This window comes from Perna viridis, chromosome 4 (assembly GCF_037379345.1).
Source record: "Perna viridis isolate PV_CMFRI_1.1 ecotype Kerala chromosome 4, ASM3737934v1, whole genome shotgun sequence".
Taxonomy (NCBI): domain Eukaryota; kingdom Metazoa; phylum Mollusca; class Bivalvia; order Mytilida; family Mytilidae; genus Perna; species Perna viridis.
In genome coordinates this window covers 22,891,765-22,913,659 of record NC_142448.1, presented here as the reverse complement: position 1 = coordinate 22,913,659, position 21,895 = coordinate 22,891,765, and the positions used below count along the sequence as shown (strand labels likewise).

General features: G+C 31.1%; 1 protein-coding gene across 7 annotated transcripts in view; it reads right to left on the bottom strand.

The window, feature by feature from the left end:
- Positions 1-12: 12 nt before the first annotated feature.
- The window catches only part of LOC148619364 (uncharacterized), a 31,464-nt gene continuing 9,581 nt past the window's right edge, over positions 13-21,895 (bottom strand). For 4 of the 7 annotated variants that reach the window (XM_088579193.1, XM_088579191.1, XM_088579198.1 and 1 more), the window contains 16 exons: positions 18,952-19,124; positions 18,006-18,443; positions 13,295-13,318; positions 12,888-13,007; positions 12,111-12,348; positions 11,501-11,568; positions 10,780-10,871; positions 10,260-10,451; positions 9,850-9,918; positions 9,499-9,542; positions 8,359-8,554; positions 6,734-6,931; positions 5,284-5,368; positions 4,466-4,581; positions 3,531-3,698; positions 13-2,988 (listed from right to left, as the gene is read on the bottom strand). In XM_088579193.1, coding sequence (XP_088435319.1) covers positions 2,773-2,988; positions 3,531-3,698; positions 4,466-4,581; positions 5,284-5,368; positions 6,734-6,931; positions 8,359-8,554; positions 9,499-9,542; positions 9,850-9,918; positions 10,260-10,451; positions 10,780-10,871; positions 11,501-11,568; positions 12,111-12,348; positions 12,888-13,007; positions 13,295-13,318; positions 18,006-18,443; positions 18,952-19,124 — 2,437 coding nt within the window. In that variant the 3' untranslated portion in view covers positions 13-2,772. Of the gene's footprint in view, positions 2,989-3,530; positions 3,699-4,465; positions 4,582-5,283; positions 5,369-6,733; positions 6,932-8,358; positions 8,555-9,498; positions 9,543-9,849; positions 9,919-10,259; positions 10,452-10,779; positions 10,872-11,500; positions 11,569-12,110; positions 12,349-12,887; positions 13,008-13,294; positions 13,319-18,005; positions 18,444-18,951; positions 19,125-20,117; positions 20,289-21,166; positions 21,293-21,895 lie in introns of those variants that run through there. The other 3 variants (XM_088579197.1, XM_088579195.1, XM_088579196.1) reach the window with 3 other exon arrangements.

The following is a 21,895-nucleotide window of genomic DNA, read 5'->3' as shown; positions in this document are numbered from 1 at the left end:
TATGACATTACATTAAAAATTCTAACATTTATTAATGACAACATTGATAAACCATATATAATCATTTTAAGCACAATACCCATTTCTGCAAGTTACATGAAGCAAAATTTTATCCAGATTTATTTCTTTATGAATGATTAAGAATTAAATATAAATAGGCTGTTTTGTCCAGTAACATTATCTTCAACAAGTAAAGGGAATAGCTACATGTATTAATAAAACCCTACACCAGTTAGGAAATTGTTGGAACTAGTAATTTTGATCTTTCAGTTCCATGAAAATAAAAATTCAATCTTAAGGTTAACAATACAATAAACAGAAATATTAACAAAAACTAGAAACAACATATCATAAATACAAAAAGTCATGTTTAAAATACAGACATGACTTATGAAAGTCTTTACGAAACAACAATATTCAAATGTGCTTCATTCTGTGTACAAAAGTAATAAATGACAGATCTACAGTAAACAAATCACTAACGGTGAAATAAATAACTGAGAAATGTTAAGTACCAGTCCATATAAAATTCAGACACTCCCAATGATAAAGTGATTCATGGTCAAGAAAAACCCACCAAACAAATGATGCTTTTTCAGTCTACATATGCTATACTTTCACATAACAACAATCTTTTCTGCATTCAGATCTGCACTTTTTAGAAAATTATAAATTTATCTCCCACTAAAATCAACCAAATCAAGCCAAATCAAGAACGGTAACTCTTGCAAAGTGCAAATTCCATGTGCAATCTATACATTTTTTTATCTCAAAAGCCCAACAACCAAATGAAAAAATGACTGGTTATGTGATCAGTAACTGCTTTTGAACAAGAAATAAAACTGAATTTGGTGGGTTTATAACATGCATGAATCACTTCCTGTCTGATTTTTAGAAAGACTGGTACTTAATACATGTGAACACAATGGTTTATGAGTTCAAACCATAATATCAAAATAACACAACCTTAAAAGCTGCCATTAGAAATATACAACAGGTCATATCATAATACAACTACTAATTGGTTCATTCATTGCACACAACTAAAGGCCAGTGTAGCTGATGTTTAAGGGAGTAACCTCACTTCACAAGAATAATATGATAAATAGCTGGAATGAGTGAATAACCAAATCATTATCCTATTTATTAGATAGATTTTTCTTCATAATTCATCGATATTTCAACATGAATTTAAAATTCTGTGATTGGCGGATTGATATCAAAGTTTTGAAGTTTTGGCTGGAGAAAGTCAGAGAGTGAAATTATCAAATGTATTTCATGGTATGAATTATTGAAATTTGTTACACTGGCAACATTCGATAAAAAACTGCTATCTGTATAATAAACATTTTTCAAATATTTAGACTATTTACTTAATCTGTATTTATATGAAGTACTTCTCCATGGTTCAATCATGTGTTTATAATAAGCAAGGATGTCTAATTATAGAATCTTGATTAAAGTATTCAGGTATATTGACTTGTGTTCCATTTACCAATTTCTGAAGGTGATATTTCAAACCAGAAGCATATCAAACTTGCATGACTTCAATGACAAAACAGTAAACATGAAGCTCTTGCATAATGTCAAAATTTTAATGATCAAGAAACTGTTTACTGGATAGTTCTTGTAAGATTTTGAAAAGGCCAATTGACCACAGCCACAATATAAGTGATGGACATAAGACAATATTTACAGACATAACAGTCTCAATTCTCTCATCATACATAGGTTTTACCCATTTTAACAAACATGAAAGTAATATTAAGCTTCATCCAAAATAGTTCACAGAAAATCCATTTTATCTATGTTTTATCAGTGGTTGGCCATTAATGTCATCATTCATCTATCACTTTGGTTGAAATAATGAGATGAAAAAGGGCAACCTGTGGTAAATGGAGTCTCCATGATGTAAATATTAAAGGTATGCTAATTTTTGCTTTTTGTGGAAGACAACAAAACAAGAAATAAATGCAAGGTCATTTTTCATACAATAGAATATTTCATTTTTTTAAATAAACTGTTTTCCCTGTACATCATTAAACAGATATAACAAAGATTAGCAGCAACTAAGACAACTTGTATATTTACAGTAAAACTAGATTTCAAACTGATGCAACGAGGTAACAAAAATTATTTGATTTCTTCTCTTTGCATAAATCATTAGTTAACCATGGCACTTAGAAACATCATTATACAACCTTTGATCTGGCCTAAAAACAATGAGACATTTGTTTATCATAACCTATTCAATTCTTACAGCAATACATCATTTCAGAGTACATCAGCATTAGTACATAAAAGCAAGAAGCAACTTATCTTATAATTTAAAATAAAAAAAAATATTTACCATCAATACAATAGGAACATGGATAATATCAAAACAACAGATTTCTTAAAAAAGAATCCTGAGCCAATATAGTTATAAAAGCTGAACCAAATAGAAGTAATGTAGATTTAACAAAGTAAAACTCAACATTATATTCTTGGTCCTTAAAAAATTAACCCTGTATCCAATTAAAAACATGCTTCAAATGTTTCTGAACTGAAGAAAACATTTATTTTCTACCAAAAGTCTTTCCCACTTCCTTGATTAGAAGCTATTAAAATGTCGACTATTTCCACCTGGAAAAATATTATAATCTTTTCATATTATAAGCTTAATTTGATCAACTACTGCCACGAGGTCTTCATGCCACTGTGCTTATGCACAGTATTTTTATTTTTTGCGATGACAGCAGCAGAATATTAATAAATAGAATTATTTGTTAATCATGGGGCATCTTGTTTTACTGGAATTCCATGAACCCTGAATCTGTATAGACATGTAAACAACTGGTTTCCTTGGTTACCGAGAATCCTGAGTTCTATGAATTTAAAGACTCCCTCATTAGATTGAACAGGGAAGAATTGGAGAGGTTTTCCTTCCTCATTGTAGGTAAAGTTTCCAAGATTTCTACCTTCTGTGTCATGTTCGCCTGATAAACCCTAAAATAACAAAGTCAGTTTTCCTTTTTTTCTCAGAACTTAATGAAGTAGTAATTACAACTATGAAATAATTACTAGTACATTGTTAAATGTTTTCTTTGCAAGGGTATTGTCCTGTTATCAAAAACTCATCTATACAATTTGAAAATTTCACATAAAACTCAATTTTTCTATCATAACCAGACTTGCAACTTTTGGTCAATATTAAGACCAGTTTCTAAAGCACATACTGAAAACCAACTTAATTTCATGAGCAACTTATTTCTGCTTATTTAGGAAGCAAGAAAAAGTCACAAAAATGAATTACCATGACCAAGTTCCTATATTATAGAATACAAGTCTCAGAATGTGCAAGTCATTAAAGTCAATATATGTAAAATTGAACATGAAAAATACAAATTCATGAAAATTATTTGGTTTACAGTTATGATCAGTTTGCTGAGTTAATCAGTTGATAACTTATCTGACAGAATACACCAATTGTAATGTTATCAGTGCACATGTACTGACTGCCTATCATTATCATGGACAAAGATACTTACAAGCACCATAAAATCTTTAGGAGCACTGGTTATTTTACCATCAGGAGCAATAGACTTAGGTATGTGTTCTAATGTAAAAGCTGTTGGTTTGATAACAGTACTGAGTTCTATCACTAGATAACCTCTAGTTCCTTGGAATGCCCAGCACGATCCTGGATAAATCTCGGGCTGTAAAGATAATCTCAAGTAAGTCAAGTGATGTCATTAAAACATGTTGGAAGCAGCTTTAAATTGTTTTCATATAGTTTCAATTTCAATAATATTAAGTAGTTGTCTTTTTAAGAATCATGCAAAATCTGAAAAATGTGATACACCCCAAAAAAGGCTACATATTTTTATTTTTGTAATTAAGTTGTTTTATGGGTCTATACTATGAAATGTGTAATTATTCATTCAAATCTGTCTGCTCTTAGGAGATAATCAAGATTGAAAATCCAGTAGATTCTATTGTATTCCAGCGTCATTTACAGTTATCTCCCTTAATTTTGAAATCTACAGTGCATTCTATATAATTTTTATCTACTAAGAGCACAGGTTATATGAAAAACCACATGTTGATTTCTGTTTACTATGACATTTCAAACAAAATATCAAAAATAAAAATATTTAGGCTTTTTTACCCATGAAACAAATTTTGCATCATCTTGAGCTGGAGTCCTACTTAATTACCAATACATTAAACTTATGTCCATATAACACAGAGACTAAGAGGGGATGGGCTATTTGTCCTTTTTTATTTTAGACCAAAAAATTGCTTATTTGTAAGGAATCTAAAAGAATGGTCTCTGAAATTAAAAATTTAGTGGAGCTGAAATTGGTTCCTTCTTAAGATTGTCTGAACAGTTGTCTTTAATTCCATACTAATACTTTCAGACATCAATTTAATTCTAATGGAGGAACAAGTGTTTATGTAAAGTTTAAAAAGGAAATTGTACCTGAATAACTGTTCTTGGAGAGTTGGAGACATACCACAGTGGGATACCCAGTACACTGTATTGAGCTGTCTTCCTATGATAGGTCTGAGAACATCTGGTACTGATAACACTACCACCTACAATAAAAAGTCAAGTAATGATTGTCCCTGAATTACTAAATCATGTGACAGTTAAAGTGGAAGCCATTAACAGGAAAGAAAACATTCACACATTATACACATCTATCAATAAATATAGGACTACCTGTTATTGAGGCCCAGTTGGCAGAACAGCCACAGTTGTTAAATTTATTACCAGGCTACTAACATTATAGGTTTGAAATCAGTGCTTTTGTTTTTGAAATCATGAATGGGGGTTTTTTCAGTTGTCACATATTCTCAACAATTCTTGAAATGGTTATACCGATCATTACATTTGGTACTGCAAATAATGTGAGCAATCTCATTATAGGATAGGCCTCCACTTGCAAAATTATCTACCCTTACAGGTATTTCACAAGAACAATATTTCATATTAACATCTACATGTGATACCTAATAAAAATCCATAGAGTGTTTAGGAGATGCAAACTGTGAACATGTAAAATGGATAATTTTGATTATCACCCATATTATCATACTATCTCCTTTCACGAAATACATACAATGCTAAACATAATTATTCAGTATTAAACATTTAGCAGTTTAGGATGAGTTGCTCTTGCACGAAATGTGGACAGACAGAGAGACAGACATAGAAATTCTTGTATACCACCCAAAGTTAGTTTGTGTGATATAAATGCCAATGGTGGATACAATGATTCTGAAGGAAAAACAAACCTGCAGATTCCAAGGCAAAGTCTGGTAATGCCAATTTATCAGCACTGTACTTTAATAATGCTTCTTCTACAATTCTTTGTACAAGCTGGAATTAAAGTTGTTTTACATAAATTATGTTGCTTATAAATAAGACTTGTATTCTTGGCTGTTCAATTAAAATAGATAATGTACAAGGGGAATGCATATTTTGAAAATTTATAATTGGTGGCTGTTGAAACTCCTGACAAATTGAATGAAATATGTAGACTTAACTAAAAATGCTTCTATGGGCAAGTCCTGTGGGAAAAAAGTGCATCCCCTAAGTAGCTCATTTGTTTTAATGGAATAGACCTTAGTTAGAGATCTTCCACATGCTATCATGAGGAAGTCACTAGTGGGAATTTTTTAAAATGAAAATATCAACTGATGTTATGTTTTTTTTAAAAGAGGTTCCACCATCTGTTTCAGAAATTTAAATTATTTTTAATGCTACCAAAAATGAAACAAAATAAATGTAAAAAATCAGTATATGTTAACTATTTCAAATACTTAAAAGCTTGTATTTATTAATCAAACAATAATTGTTGACAAAAAAAGTTATCCTCTTTGAGAGATAAATGTTGATATGCAGCACTTAATTAATAACACAAGAGATTCATTAAATACCTGTAGACAGCTTTTCCAAGGAAATCAAGTGATGACCTGACAGTTTTATAACTTAAAGACTCCATAATTGGTGACAATTAGTGAAAGGCACATGAACAAAGTAGCATATGCTACAACAATGTTTTTTTTTCAAAAATCGGTTGTTGAAATTGTGCAGAAAATTAAGAAATAAAACACAGAAACTCCATTTTATATCAATGTTTTACCATGGGCTGGCCATTTATGTTGCATTAATTTATCGCTAGCAATAGAGAGTGGTTAAATATCAACATAAATGGAGAACCCATGGTAAAACAATTATAAAATGGAGTTTCCATGATTTATTTTGATTCTAAGGGGACTAGTTTCTTCATATTTTTGAATAGACGCATCCAATGTGTTGGTCATGAGTTAATCACTTTTTTACCATGGCTGTGGTCTAAAGAGCTTTGGAACATGTCATATTAAAATTCTATGTTATGCGCATGAAACTTAATATTAATCTGAGGAAAGGGTTGAGTTAGCTGGAGACTCAAATATAAAAATCTATTTAACCATGGATTAAGTCAGTTTGTTGTCAACAAAATACACTTTCTACCATGATTTTTAAAATTTTTGAGGAAGTATAAGAATATCTTAAATCATGGATAACTAGCCTGAGACTTGTGTCCAAAATAACAGTATCACACAGGTGTTCAGTGATAGTTTAATAGTGTTCATAGGTACACTGTAGGGCAGACTTCTACCTTAATTTCTTTTGTACCAGTCTACCTCAAATTGATGTAACATCTACAAACTAAAGTAATGACACATAAACTGATTTTACCTGTTCTGATAGTCCACCTTCTCCCAGGTACACCTGTGTTTTCTGTCTTTTCTCTACATCAGCTACGACCATTTTAGTAATTTGTTCTCCAAACTTGGTTAAATGATCACTTAAGTCCTGTCTACTGACATAATTAGTATGGAACCAAGCCATGAAGTTATCTTGATCATCATGACCAGTCTTTTGTCCTGACATAATCTGTAAAATATAGAGATACAATTACCGTATACCCAATATCAATCTTCTTATATCTATGTTCAAAACAGTTTTAATAGGTTATTCAAATAACTACTTTCTTTAACTGATTATAGTTTTTTCTATAAAAACTAAAGATATGTGACAAAATGCCCAGTGGTGTGAGGGTGTCCTTGTCATTCATTGAAAACCCATGTGTGGCCTTGAGCTGACATTTTTTTTATCCCTATGGGGTTGTTGTCTCTTTGACATATTCACCATATCCATTCTCCTTATATAGTATACCTAATGCACCATATTGTCCATTATTTGAAGTATAATCAAATGTGACCCTGTATTCAGTTTATTTATGGGAAATTTTTGCTGTACTTTCAACAGATTGGGAAAATATTTTACAGGGGACAGTAACATTTCAAATGCCAATCCAGAACTGAAAACCAATACTGAACTGACAAATACATACTCCCAATTTTCATTAGGTTATGACACTGAAAAAAAATTCCCCAGAAGTGAACAAAGTACTGGACGAAAAAATTATGTCTCAAGGAACATTTCACAGGCTTTTAACCTGGTTTTCAAAAAATTATGCCTGAAAATTGGGAGTTTTCCTCCCTTAGGGAAAATATTTTTCAACATTTTGGGAAAAGTCTCCAAGGGAAACAGATGATATTCGGCTGCAATACAGGGGACCCAAAATCACTGGTAATGTACATAACTATGGGACTTGTTGATTTTACTATTTAACTGCATTGAGGTTGGATGTGTTGCTTGTTTATTCAATTTATACTGATGGTGTTTGTGTACCAACCTTGTCATGTTAAAAAAAAGTGCAGTCAACCATGTGGTTAGTGTACATAGTGTAGACAATTTACATTGGAGTATTAAAAAACCATGTTTATAAATCATTAGATAGCAAAAAATCTCTTCCTAGTGTAGCTGTGCATGCTTCATATGTAAAATATTTTCAAATTGCCCTTTAAATAGTATCACTTCTTTTTCAATGTGACAAGAAAGGATTATACCTTATTCTGTAAGTGTAAAATGGCCATTATACATCTGAGCTATATCAATGTGGTTTTGGTCAAGACAATATAATCTATAAGCAGCTCATTTTCATGAACTTAAAATGTTAGGAAACAAAAAAACAGTTTTCAAAACAGTATTGGTTATTATTTCTAAAGTACAATAATAAAATGCACACAATGTATTGATATAACAATGATTTCTGGGGACTGACAAAAAGACAGATGTTGACTGACCAAATTTCTTGAGTCTTGCATGAGTAACTTGGATCAATGATAATATCTTACTAATCTGACTAGCCTTCATTAGATTTTGATAAATTGTATAGATCATGCCACCATTTATTATTTTAATAAGCAGAACATATGTAATAAACGCATAAAACTTAAATATGATTTAAATCTTACCTGTTGTAACATTCTGTCAACATGAGTCTGTATAGTCATAGCATAAAAGCTGTCATTTTTACAACAATTTTTAATTTGTATCTGTAGCATTTCATGTGACAGTTCTACGTTTCCCAGCGCTGCTCTCAAGTCTTCTATTTCACGTTTTAACTTGTCAATATTCAGATTTGCTGAAGATGAATGAATACTTTCATCACTGAAAATAAAAACATATGAAGGTTTCACAAAAATATACACAAGTACAAGCATAACTTTAGATCTTAACCCTTTCGAGGCTAATCATGGCAAACGCCACAATGACCTGTTAGGTTGCCACTGATACTCCCGACGTAAGTTGTTTTTTTTGCCAGTCCACCATTGTGTTGCAATAACTCAAAGAGACCTTACCATTTACCAAATATTACTTTATGTCAATGTCATCTTTGTGTTTAATTCCTAGATACCGGAGTAAAATATTGTAGGGAAAGGAAAAGTCAAACGTGAATCAACAAAATATGAAGCAAAATGGTGGATAACATTGACTTGTGTATTTTTGTGAATCGTACTATGAAAGTGAATTAGATGAATTTGATGAGGACGACATAAATAATGATTTTGTTGTTTTCAAGAAATTGTTCTTGATCATGCTAGAAACAATGCAGAAATGGCTGAGAATATTGATATTGGATAGACCCGTGTTGCAAGTCCCCTGTTTATACACTGTTCACTTTAACCCCATGTATCAAAAAAACATCTCAAGTGCTTATGTGCAATAAGTCTGAACTTTGAATTCAAGTAAAATCATTATACCTTGGAATTTTTCTTATATAAACATTTTTTGCATCTTCAAAAATCAAAAATTATGAAAGCTTAAAATTAAGTGTACAGTTTGAGCATAAGAAGTTAGAAAAATGAAGTTGTAGCAGCCAAATGCTGTATATACTATGCAGCATTGCAAGTGTTAATTGATAACTTTTCAAAAGAAATTATTTAATTAAATCAGTGCTAGTATAATGGTTTGGAACACTTATAACATGTTTTGAAACTGATGTGTATTGCCTTTGTATTATTATTTGTATGGTTTATAGATTTGTAAGGAAAGTCATTTTTATTATTCTTGTTTAATACTGCAGTAACTTAATTTGCATGATTCAACCTTACCTCTGAATATTTCCCATTTCTTTTGACAACCTGTCTTGAAGAACCTACAAAATAAAAAGCAATCAAGTAACTTGTTTTGTTCAATAATTTTAATACACAGAATGCATCCTACTTCCAATTTTCCTGACATGTACACATTGTATAATTAAAGATGTATCATGTCAATTTGGCACTAAATATACAAATTCAAAAGGTTTAAGACTTGTAGCTCCATCTGTAATCTATCCAAAAATATAGAATCATATAATATCATCTTAAATGTCTTCACAACAGTAGTGAAACCTATGTCTCTTTAAAATATGTAGTAGGTATGACATGTAATATAGATGGGAAATTATCCTGTAAACTTACAGTTATATTATTTAAGATCTGTGTATTAAGCAGTGTAAGCTTTTGGTTAAACTCATTTCCTTGACTCATCTATAAATAAATGATAAGATATTAGTTGACATTAAATTTATGCATTTTCTCTGTATTATTGAGGGTTAAGTTGTTGCTAAATCATTATAACTTATTTCTTTTAATGTATACTATGTACAACATATAATCTTTACTGCCAAAATATAGCATATTACTTTCATCACTCCAAATGAAAAAAAACAGACATTAACATACATGAGACACCAGTTCAATAGGAATCTTAAATATACATTTAACATCAATTAATTAAACATCAATACCTGTTCACCAATTAAAACTTTAAAACAGCAATAGATGTTAGGAAACAAGATTAATTTTCTGTGCACAAAACCACTACTTACTATTGCTGCTGTATGTTGATTATGTTCTTCAGAGAATCCCAGTCGCAACTGAGATATTTCATCTTGAAGCATTCTCTGAACTATACCCTCTACATCAGCACTAGTAAGACCATCTTTTCTGTCCTGTAGTTGAATAATTATCCTTCTGACCTCATCTTCTAAGTGGCCAATGCTTACACTACCAGAATCATTCTGTGAAGATTAAATCGTAAGAATATGATTTACTTTTCAGATAAACTCTGTTCAGTTACTTGATCTCTATAAATGATAAATCTTCCTCATAAATATCGAATGATTTGCTCCTGTCAGTGAAAGTTTCATGGTTTATATATTTTGTTGAGGACAATTAATGGCTAAATATATCCATATGTCACACAGGCAGTGTCGTTAAAGTCTCAAAGTGATTTTTTTAAAAATCTGGTAAAACTTTCAAGACTTTTGGTTCAAATGACTGTAAGGTTTGTGACGTCGGCAAGACCCAATTTTTACATTTAATTTTTTACCTCTTAAGAAGACTTACATCTGCTATTTTTATTACTCTGTTTGATGAAAAAATAGAAAACCATGATGATGATGATGATGAATCTGTTAATACGGCTATTAGACTTCTACCTAAAATATATAAGTTAAGCCAATTAACTACCTGTGTATGAAAAGGAAAATACAAACTGTACATTTAACTAGTTCTCAATGAAAATGCTTTGCAAAAAACATCATTTTTTTTCCAATGGAAACTACAGGAAAAAAAACTCACTACTGTACAATTTTGAACTTTTTTCAATAATTACAAGTTCTTATAGTACAGGAAAGTTAAGTATTTGACCATTTACAGCTATACAACCAACCAGATCAAATAAAACACTGAAGACTGATAAGACAAAGAGATGAATCTGCACAAGAATACTAAATAATGCATTAAAAAAGTCTTATTGAAGAAGTTAGATATCTATTGAAAAGAAACACAAGATGCATTACAACATGTAGAAGAAAATAAAAGAGACTTTCCCAAAATGAACAAATACTCTGAACTCCCAACAGATTGTTTTGGGAGGGTGCAGGCATTTGGCCCTTTTTTGATTGGTTTTAAAAGTGCCCTGTCCTTTTCCAATATATGTTAATATTTGTATGATGTACCTTTGCCTCTAATAGGCTAAAGTTAAAGTGCCCTTTTCAAAAGTCGCAGAAAATACTATAATGCTAAGTATCAGAATCAAAACATAATCAGATATACATGTACATACTTCCTGCAAACAACAGAGGTAGTAACAGTAAAAATGGTACGCATAAGCAACAGGATTTTCTCTTCCTCCTGAAAACAAAAAAAAAACCGAAAACTTTTAATATGAAGGTCCAGTTTTGAAACTGAAAGTACCAAATGGCTTCTTAAAGGGTATAAAATAGTACATGTTTCTGAAGTGCCACATAATTCATGGGGATAGCCTTATTTTTTGGTCAGGTTGCATGTGATAAATAGTAAGAAATAGCACTGATTAACTAACAGGAAAACAGTAAAATGATATGATGAAATTTAAGCGCACCAATTTTTTATTACTTTATATAATAATTAATTCCATCGTAATGTGCATGATAAGCATTAAATCTTGTGTGAAATCCATAAGTGTAACTTTGATGTGCCACAAAATTACACAACTAATAACAAGCACTTTTTTTTTCAAACTAAAACAAGTTTAACAACACTTTAAAGCATAGGCTTATTGGCTATAGACACAGAAAATTGATTCATTACTTAGCTTAGAAAATAATACATCTACATTTGAAATTAGATATTACTGCTACAGGGTACAATTTAATCACTACAGCATATTTGATTTTAGTTTGCATACAGAATACCTTTTTAATGTCCAAGTATCCAGGAGAATGAAATGCATGATGAAATATTGCACTAAGTTCCATGATGAATTAGATATTAATTTTCCTAATGAATATACATATTGGCCACTACAGGTCCAAAACACAAATTGTAATACAGTTAATATATAAGATACTGTGGTCCAAACAACATCTGTAACAGGTCTGCCTACTGTGTTCCACACTGGGGCAAGGGGACTGGTAATGTATGAGACAGATTCTGTAAACAATAGAATAAACAATAGAAAAGGATATATTATTACATATAAAATTCATCTAAAAGAAAAATTACACAATCATGTGAAATTTCTCCATTGCTAAATGTCTTCATTACTTACTGCATTATAAATATTTGTATTTAAATTAACGATGTTTTCTTTCTTTATTCTAAGATTGGAACCTACCATACTACAATGATACTCTCTGCTTGCATCCCAACAGGCTGTTATGGATGCTTTTGATTCAACTGTAGCACCTTATGTAGAAACCTATTTACAAGAGTATCAAAGTTGAACTATGCTATTGTTTTGGAGATGGGTGTTTGCATTTATATGAAATATTGGGGTATTTTGATGCTCATGTCATAAAAAACAATACACAACTTTGGGCAGATGGAACTAGGTGATCATCTCTAATCCTATTAGATTTTTTGTGGTAAATATGGTAAAGAATTTATCATGCATGGAGTAAATGTTTGAATCACTCAAAATACAATTCTTCCTTAAAAATCTTCAAAACTTAGGAGTTATAGCTATTTACCTATAATGGTTGTAACAACTGTAGTAGTCACACTGGTCTCACTATCTGACCTATAACCTTTAGTTATCTGACTTGACCTACTCCCTCTAGTGGCAGGATTCATCAAAGACCATTCAGACTCTGGAATAGCCAAATTATCTTTTATGTTTTAAAGAGATACTTTACGCATCAATATGTGTCATCAAGACATCTGCATTACATTTGACAAATTAAGTTGACCATAGCTTTAAAGTAAACATTTTTCATATGACCTGTCTGCTGATGTTTATATGTTAACTATTACCCTTTGAATGAGACAATTTTAAAACTTCTCATTAACATCAATTGAAATTTACTCTACATTATGAACAATTTCTGTTATAACAGGAAAATAATTTAGGTAATATATTTTGTACATATATACTCACCAGACAATTCTTCTGAGTCTAAACCTAAAATGAAATACTTTAAATTTATATCAATACATCAATTACTGATTATTATCAAATTGTTACTTATAATTAACTTATTGTACATTTAAACCACAGTAACATATATTTTGTATACTTCAACAACCAATATCTATACGACAACATTTTGAATTATTAAATAAGACTGTAAACAGCAATTAAAAAGGATAAAGTATAACTTTGTGGTTTGTAAAGGGGATATGCATAGATCAGTATTATTAGAAGTGTCTTAGAAATTTCTGTAAAAAGGTTGGGTTGCTTAAGTGGTAATGCTTTAACTGCAATAGTATCATATAAAAATAAAGGGAAAGATGTTTTTGTGTCTTTATAGGCTGAAAAAAAAATAATGTGCTTACCATCATCCCTCTAAAATTTTATAGGGTCAGCACATAGGGATTTTTAAATTAAAAAAAAATCATTTTAATTTTGAATTGAAATAAGTGTGAAAACAAACTTAGAAAACAATAAAAACCAAATCTACAAAGATTAAGCATGTAATAGTAGACTTAGTCCATGGCCAAGAGCACACTCACATTTGTGTTTACAACCGATTCTAAATATAAACAACCAGTATTTCTAACTCTTTGTTTTTCTAAGACAGAATAAAATATCTTTGGCTCTATTTTCTTCTTTTTTTCTGTAAGACAGTTAGTAGGCTTTTTAATTATCAAAATCACAAATTAAAACTTTTGGGTAGCGGGGTCTGAAGGAGGGTCCGTAAGGTGACTTGAAACATAACAATTTTTTTAGGCTTCATTAAAGAAATTTATACTCAAAAAAGAATGTTTTGCAGGGGGCAGCTTACTACAACCACAGAGGCCAGAAACAGTTCAAACAATCATGGACACAACCTGATACACATCTTAGTTTTGATTATGATTAATTTTTTGACAAAATTATTTACCAGAATGAAAGTGGTCAAAATTTGTTGTGGGACAAAAGAAAGAAAAAAATATACAAAGAAGAGAACAATGCTTAATCATTACACCCTTTTTGGTTCCATACTCTGAAATATTAAGGGTCATAACCCTCACCAATAAAGACCATCCTTGGATGGTATGAAATCTAGTATATTTCAAAGAAATTCAGACACTTTAACTCAAGTTATTACTTGGAATTAATGCCATTATGAATATATTCTGCATATTTCCAGTCTCACTTTGGTAGTATGGAACCTTTTGATACAACTTACTATAGAGATCCATTCACTTAACAGTAGTTAAGTTGCTTTTGGCTCTCTTTTCATCTATATTCCTAAATAGGGTATTTTCTCCCAAAAATCAATGAAACCTTCCTTATTTGGTATGAAACTTTATGGTGCAATTTAATAGAGACCCATGTGCTTATATCTGTACATGTAGTAAGTTTCCTTGTAAAATTTTATATTGAATGATTAATCAATGGTTAATCCTACTTTCATTTCACCACTCATTCATGAACAAGAGGCTCCCAGGAGCCTGAATCGCTCACCTGGTTCAATTTTGCCTTTCAAGAGCAATAAATAAAACAAGAAGTTGTCTAACAATATTGACTCAAGAAAACTTTGATAGGACTTCTCATAAGGATCATTTAAGTAAATGAAAGTCTAAATCCATCATAATTTTCAAGACAATGGCTGAAAACTGTAAAAAAAAACCTGTAATTTTCCACTGTCAAGGGCAATAACTTTTATAAGAAGGTGTCTGACAAATTTTATACCTGAAGACTTTAGTAGTCCTAAAAATATGGATCAATTCAGCAATTGAAAGAATTTGGCTAAACCTAACGGTTTTGGAGATATATGCAAAAAACTATTGTCTGACCCCTATGTTCTATTTTTAGTAACAGTGGCCATGTTTTTCAAAGGATCAAATAACCCCACTTCAATTCTATGCAAGATACCCCAAGGAACACTAATACAGAGTTTTGTTTCAATTGGTAAATTAGTGTCAGAGGAAAAGATTTTTGAAAGAAAAAAACATTAAACATAGCAAAAAAAATGTCGAAAGAGGGCAATAACTCCAACGTGGCAGAACAGATTAAAATGAAAATTTGACCGCAGATAGATCTCATCATGCTGAACACTTTTAGTCAGGATTGGGCTTAACCTAACTGTTTTGGAGATGATGCGAAAAACTACTGTCTGACCCATGTTCTATTTTTAGTAATGGCGGCCATGTTTTTCAAAGGATCAAATAACCCCACATCAGTTCTATGCAGGATACCACAAGGATCATTCATACCAAGTTTGGTTCCAATTGGTCAAGTAGTTTCAGAGGAGAGGATTTTAAAAAAATTGTTAATGACAACAACGACGGACGCCAAGTGATGGTAATAGCTCACCTGGCCTACGGACAGGTGAGCTAAAAAAGTACAAAAGCTTTATGTGTTGATTAAATGAATTGAACTGTCAGCTAGTAGAGTTTTTCTTTTTTTCTTTAAAGAAATTCGAAGAGTTTATATTTTACTGCCTATCATTCACCTATTTGACAAAAAGAGATGGTGATGAGACGACATACATGTATTACTTATAATCTTATCTGTGTGCCAACTATCTTTAATCATCCAAAAATCAATGTAAAGAATCTCTTTTTTTAAAAACTTTTTATCAATTGAAAACAATTTTAAGTAAATTTGGATCACATAAATCTCCAAATATCAACTTTGTCCTCCAGATGCTGCCATCATGCAGTACATGTATTACATATAAATCTAATCTGTGTGCCAACTATCTTTAATCATCCAAAAATTAATGTAAAGAATCTCTTCATTTTTTAAAAAAAATTTTTATCAATTGAAAACAATTTTAAGTAAATTTGAATCACATAAATCTCCAAATATAAACTTTGTCCTCCAGATGCTGCCATCATGCAGTACATGTACTACGTATAAATCTTATCTGTGTGCCAACTATCTTTAATCATCCAAAAAGCAATGTAAAGAATCTCTTCTTTTTTTATACTTTTTATCAATCTGAAAAGTAAATTTGGGTCAGAAAAATCTCCAGATATATACTTTGTCCTCTAGATGCTACCATCATGCAGGTTATTGTGTATTTGTATGGACAGTTAATAGAATTCTTAAGAGTGTTGTTTACATCTAGCTTTATTCTGGTATCAAAGCATTTTCTAGGTGTATGAAATAACTACCCGTAGATAGTGTAAGTAATCCAAATGTCTAAGCTACCCTTTTATTTGAATAAGAGGCTCCCAGGAGCCTGAATCTCTCACCTAGTTAAAGTTAGTCTTTCAAGGGCAATAAATTTAACAAGGAGTTGTCCAACAATCCTGACTCATGAAGACTTCGGTAGGACTTATCATAAGCCATTTCAGCAAATGAAAGTTCCTTTCTATCTATTAAAATTTTCAAGATATTAGCTGAAATTTAAACAAACATACATTTTTTCACCTTTCAAGGGCAATAACACTTACAAGGAATCATCTGACATCTTAGGTCCCTAAAGACTTTTGAAGGCCATATAATAAAGATCATTTCAGCAATTGAAAGAGTTTGGCTAAACCTAACAGTTTTGGAGATAAATTTATACATGTATATGTGAAAAACTACTGTCTGACCCCTACTTTCTATTTTTAATAATGATTGCCATGTTTTTCAATGGAACAAAAATCCCCACATCAGTTCTAAGCAGGATACCCCAGAAAGAAATAACATTAAAAACAGCAACAAAATGTTGAAAAAGGGCAATAACTCCTACATGGCTTCTCAGATTAAAATGAAAATTTTACCACAGATAGATCTCATCATGCTGAACATTTTTACCCAGAATTTGGCTAAACCTAATGGCTTTTGAGATATATATAAAAACTACAGTCATGTTTTCCCACAGACCAAATATCCCTACATTAGTTCTATGCAGGATATCCCAAGGAACATTCATACCAAGTTTGGTTCAAATTGGTGAAGAAGTGCCAGAGAAGATTTTTGAAAGAAATAACATTAAAAATACCAAAAAGCTTAAAAAAAGGGCAGTAACTCCAACATGGCTTAACAGATTAAAACGAAAATTAGACCACAGATAGATCTCATCATGCTGCACAATTTTATCCAGTCAAAATTCGGCTAAACGATTTTGGAGATATACTTGAAAACTACTGTCTGAACCCAATGTCCTATTTTTAGTAACGGTGGCCATGTTTTTTTCAACGGATCCAAATCCCCACATCAGTTTTATGCACAATACCCCAAGGAACATTCATAACAAGTTTGGTCCCAATTGGTCAAGAAGTGTCAGAGGAGGAGAGTTTTGAAAATTCTTTAACAATGATGCCGGATGCCAAGTGATGGCAATAGCTTACATGGTGTTCTGCAAGGTGAGCTAAAAAGCTACTTTTCTCAACATTCATTAATACTGAAGTTATTAGACCAAAAATCAAGTGTTTACAGAAGACAATGAAAGCATGACAATGACAAACCTCTTTGCATGAAAATAAAAACAAATCTACATACATGTAGAACAGAATGAAGGCATACAAGCATTTTTTGTGGATTTTTATGAGGTTTTTCAATCTCATTTTATATGTTCAGTGAATTTACATGATCATGTTGCAAACATCCAAGGAGAATTTGCACAGATTGTTTAAATCAATGCATTAATAAGTTTTTTAAATTTCAATGATAAGAATTTTTAAATATTATCATGTTGATGTCAACATTTAGTAGAAGAACCTACCATACATGTGGTTAATGACTGTGTTAGTACTTTTTTTCTTATTCATTTTCTTGGTTGATGAGGCTTCTTTCATTCCTTTTTCCATGGTTTCATCTTTATCTTCATCAAATTCCTCCACTAAAGTCCTTTTAACTGTTGTAACCTCTGTAGTGTGGTTCATGTTATTAGTATTCGTCCCAAATAATGACCTTTGATTTCCTCCATTTAAAGCACCAGAATAAGAATTATATTCACTTGATGACATCAATGACCTTCTACCCCGGGAGGACTTAATTCCGCTGTTTACTAAATAGCTCGCCCTTGAGCTTCTGCTACTTGAGGCCAAAGTTTCATACTCTTTCCCTGACATCAATGACCTCCTGGCCTTTAACCTTTCTTCCATTGTTTTCTTGCTTTTCAAGCTTTGTCCAGATCTCAACAACATTCCATCTTCTATGACTGAAATAAAAACAGTTTAACAGTATAAATTTTACCACTTCAAATATGTTACTTCATAATGATTTTAGGTTAATAATTGAAAAACAATATAAATGTAATATTTTCAACATATAGCAAATGAAAGGGCACAGCATTTTGCAAACAAAAATAAGAATTCTAAAAGGTTGACCATTGTATAATAAATTCAATCAGTAGGTAATGACAAACCAACAATTTTAATCAGATCTCTCTATCATTAAGTCTCATCCCACTGGAAAAAAAAGCCCATTACATAATAGTATCCTGAATTGATAGGAGACACATGTAACTTAATACATTAAGACTTATCTGCATTTTTTTTCAGTCAATCTTAGCTGTGTCACTGATACCAGAATTCATCCGTTAATATGAATATTTTCATGTCAACAATCTGACAAGTGAACTTTAGCACACATTGTTTGTGTCATGTCAGCTATTAGACCAAAATTAACACACATGATTATTTCAAAAGTAAGTCAAACAATCTTACTAGTTCTAGTGGTGACAATCTCTTTCTCTTCATCAGTATAATAAGCTTTCCCAGGTTCATCCTCTTCATCAGAACTATATTCATCCATAGGTTGTGGTACTCCTTTTAACTGACGTCTCTTAAGGTTTGGCATCTGGTAATTATGACTTTTTACTTTTCTTCTATAGCTTGGACTGGAAAAAATAAAGTAATAGATACATATGTATTGACATATTTTCAAATCTTAAATTTTACAAATCAAACAATTTGATAAAAAAAATTAGCATGAATATTAATAGAGAATACAAAAGATATACCCCCAAATCAATTACTCACATTTTCCCCCATCACATGGAAAATACCAGATATTCACCATAGCAATAAACACCATTGAATACTGTACCAGTACATAGATGTATAATCAAAAGTGAAATAAATTTTCTAGGTTGGATGTGACAACTGATGAAACTTAGAATCAAGTGTTTGACAACACCCTAATGTTTACCCAAAGTCCTCATTTGTACATCTGTAACTTGTATTGACCTTTGAAGTATTTCTGTATACACCTAAATCAAACACTTTTGTCAATCTACAGTACATATAGCTTACAGGGGCGGATTCAGGATTTTTGAATAGGGGAGCGCACAGTTAAAAAATTTTTACGTTAATTTTTTTAAATATTCATATAAGAGTGGGAGCAATGTAGACATGTTTCGTGGTAAAATAGTGAGAAATTAAAGTTTCAACCTAAAACTGCCTAAATCAACCCCCAACAACATATGCTTTGCAAATTTGAAAGGGGGGTGCATGCCTGCCACACCCCCATCTGAATCCGCCCCAGGCTTAAATAAAATATGACACTTACTGTAAATGGAACCAATATGGAGTATGTTATAATGTTATAGCTGTATTCAAAGACCAAAAGTTTAGAATATAAATCTATGCAAGAAATTTGATACCCTAAAGCAACCTATTTAACATATACACAATGTATCATGTATTGCCATGCAGCATATACATACATGTATATACTTTTATACATTGTTTTATTTACGGTAATTTAAATAAAATATGTTAGTCTCATTATAATGTAAAGACCCAAAGACTTTTTTTCTCATGCTTGACTGAGCATTCTACATGTGAATTTTGCTGGTATTCTTCCATAATTCATTCTAGATATTACTTACTCTCTGAAGCTTTATAAATCCCAAATAGTCCTAATAATTTGGTCCAGACATTCACTTTGTGTAATATTCGCAGTCTATACAAGTCTACTTAATTACAGGTATATTCAGGTAAAGACAATTTACAGAAACTTCACGTCCTAATTTTATCCTCTATGCATGAATTATTACCTAGGTATAGTCCTTTGCATGGATTTAATACCTGGCTTTTACATACAAGCTATTTATAATGTGTCGTTAAAAAGTTACTACGGGCCTGCAGGGATTGTAATATAGACATTCTATCCACCCAAACAGAGCATCTCGTAGGAAACTTTCATCATGTGACTCAATTTGAATTTGCAACTTTTCAAGTATCCATATTGAACCACATAGTTTCATTGTGTCCCTACATTTAATCCTATTATAAGTTCAAAAGTTATAAAAAAACATTACTTCACTGTTTCCCTTACTACGTAAAGATAAAAAACTATTGAATATAATTGATAAGTACATTAGTATAGTACAATGACATTTATTTCATTCATAACATTAAGCAAAACCATTTAATTACTGGTATGCTTTGACCTGAGAGAAATTTTCAGGCTATACTGGTACATGTAAGATCAAAGACTAAAACTGATACATCATAAGCACATTAGTATAGCACAATGAAACTAGAACCATGCAAAAACTGAGGGAAATTTACTAAATATACAAATTTGTACTGGTGCATGAATATGAATGGTGTACAATCAGGCTAGAAGTATAATTTATTATGTGGTGTTATAGCATATCACATATATGGAACACAGTGACATCTAAGTTAAGATACCATGTAAAATATAGGAGAGGCTTAGAATAAACACATCATACATGTATATTTAGAACAGCAGTGAAGAGGCAAACATTCCTAGTCTGTCTAACAATAACAACCAGTAGACAGAAAATGTTATACATGTACGTATAACAAAGAAAAACAAATTCCTGATTAAGCATGAAGCATTGAAATGTAAACTATTCAACTACACTGTATAGAGGCTCTTATCAGATAAAAAATAAAAATACAATACCTTTAAATTACATGTACTTGTCTATAAATTTAGTAATCTATTTTAACTAATACATCATGAACACACACTGCACCAAAATAAAGTTAGAAGTGTAACTTTAAACTTCCTTTGAAGTTCCTAGTGTAACAATAATGACTAAGACTGAAGGTCAAGGCCAAACTTTAAAATCAATGAATATACTTTCTATTAGATTGAAGGAAAAATTAATTTATGTTGATGGAAAATAGTTTATTACATGTGATTGTCGTTTATGTATTGATAAGTTCAAATTCACTCTGAATCAAACAAAAACATTAACAAAACAATGTATTTCAAATAGAATTATCAACAAAAAGATGAATTCTCTTGGTTCTAACCAGTATAATATATTTATTTGTCTCTTGGTTCTAACCAGTATAATATACTTCGATTTGTTTTGCTTCTTCATTTTTTAATTCACTGTTTCAATCATGACTGATTTTTTGCTGAAATGGTGATGTCAATTATGTGTGAATATCTGTGTACCATATTTTCTTCACAGCAGTAATCCGAATAATGCATATACATATACATAATACACATGAATATCTGAACAAATATATACAAATATACACTTTAATTTTAACACTGTGATTAAAATTAAATTAAAATGCATTTTTTCTTACGAGCATGCACTGGAGTTATAGTTTTAGGGTCTGTAGCTGATTTAATTCTGTAAGGTAAAGTGTACAGAAAAATGTGATGAACTTT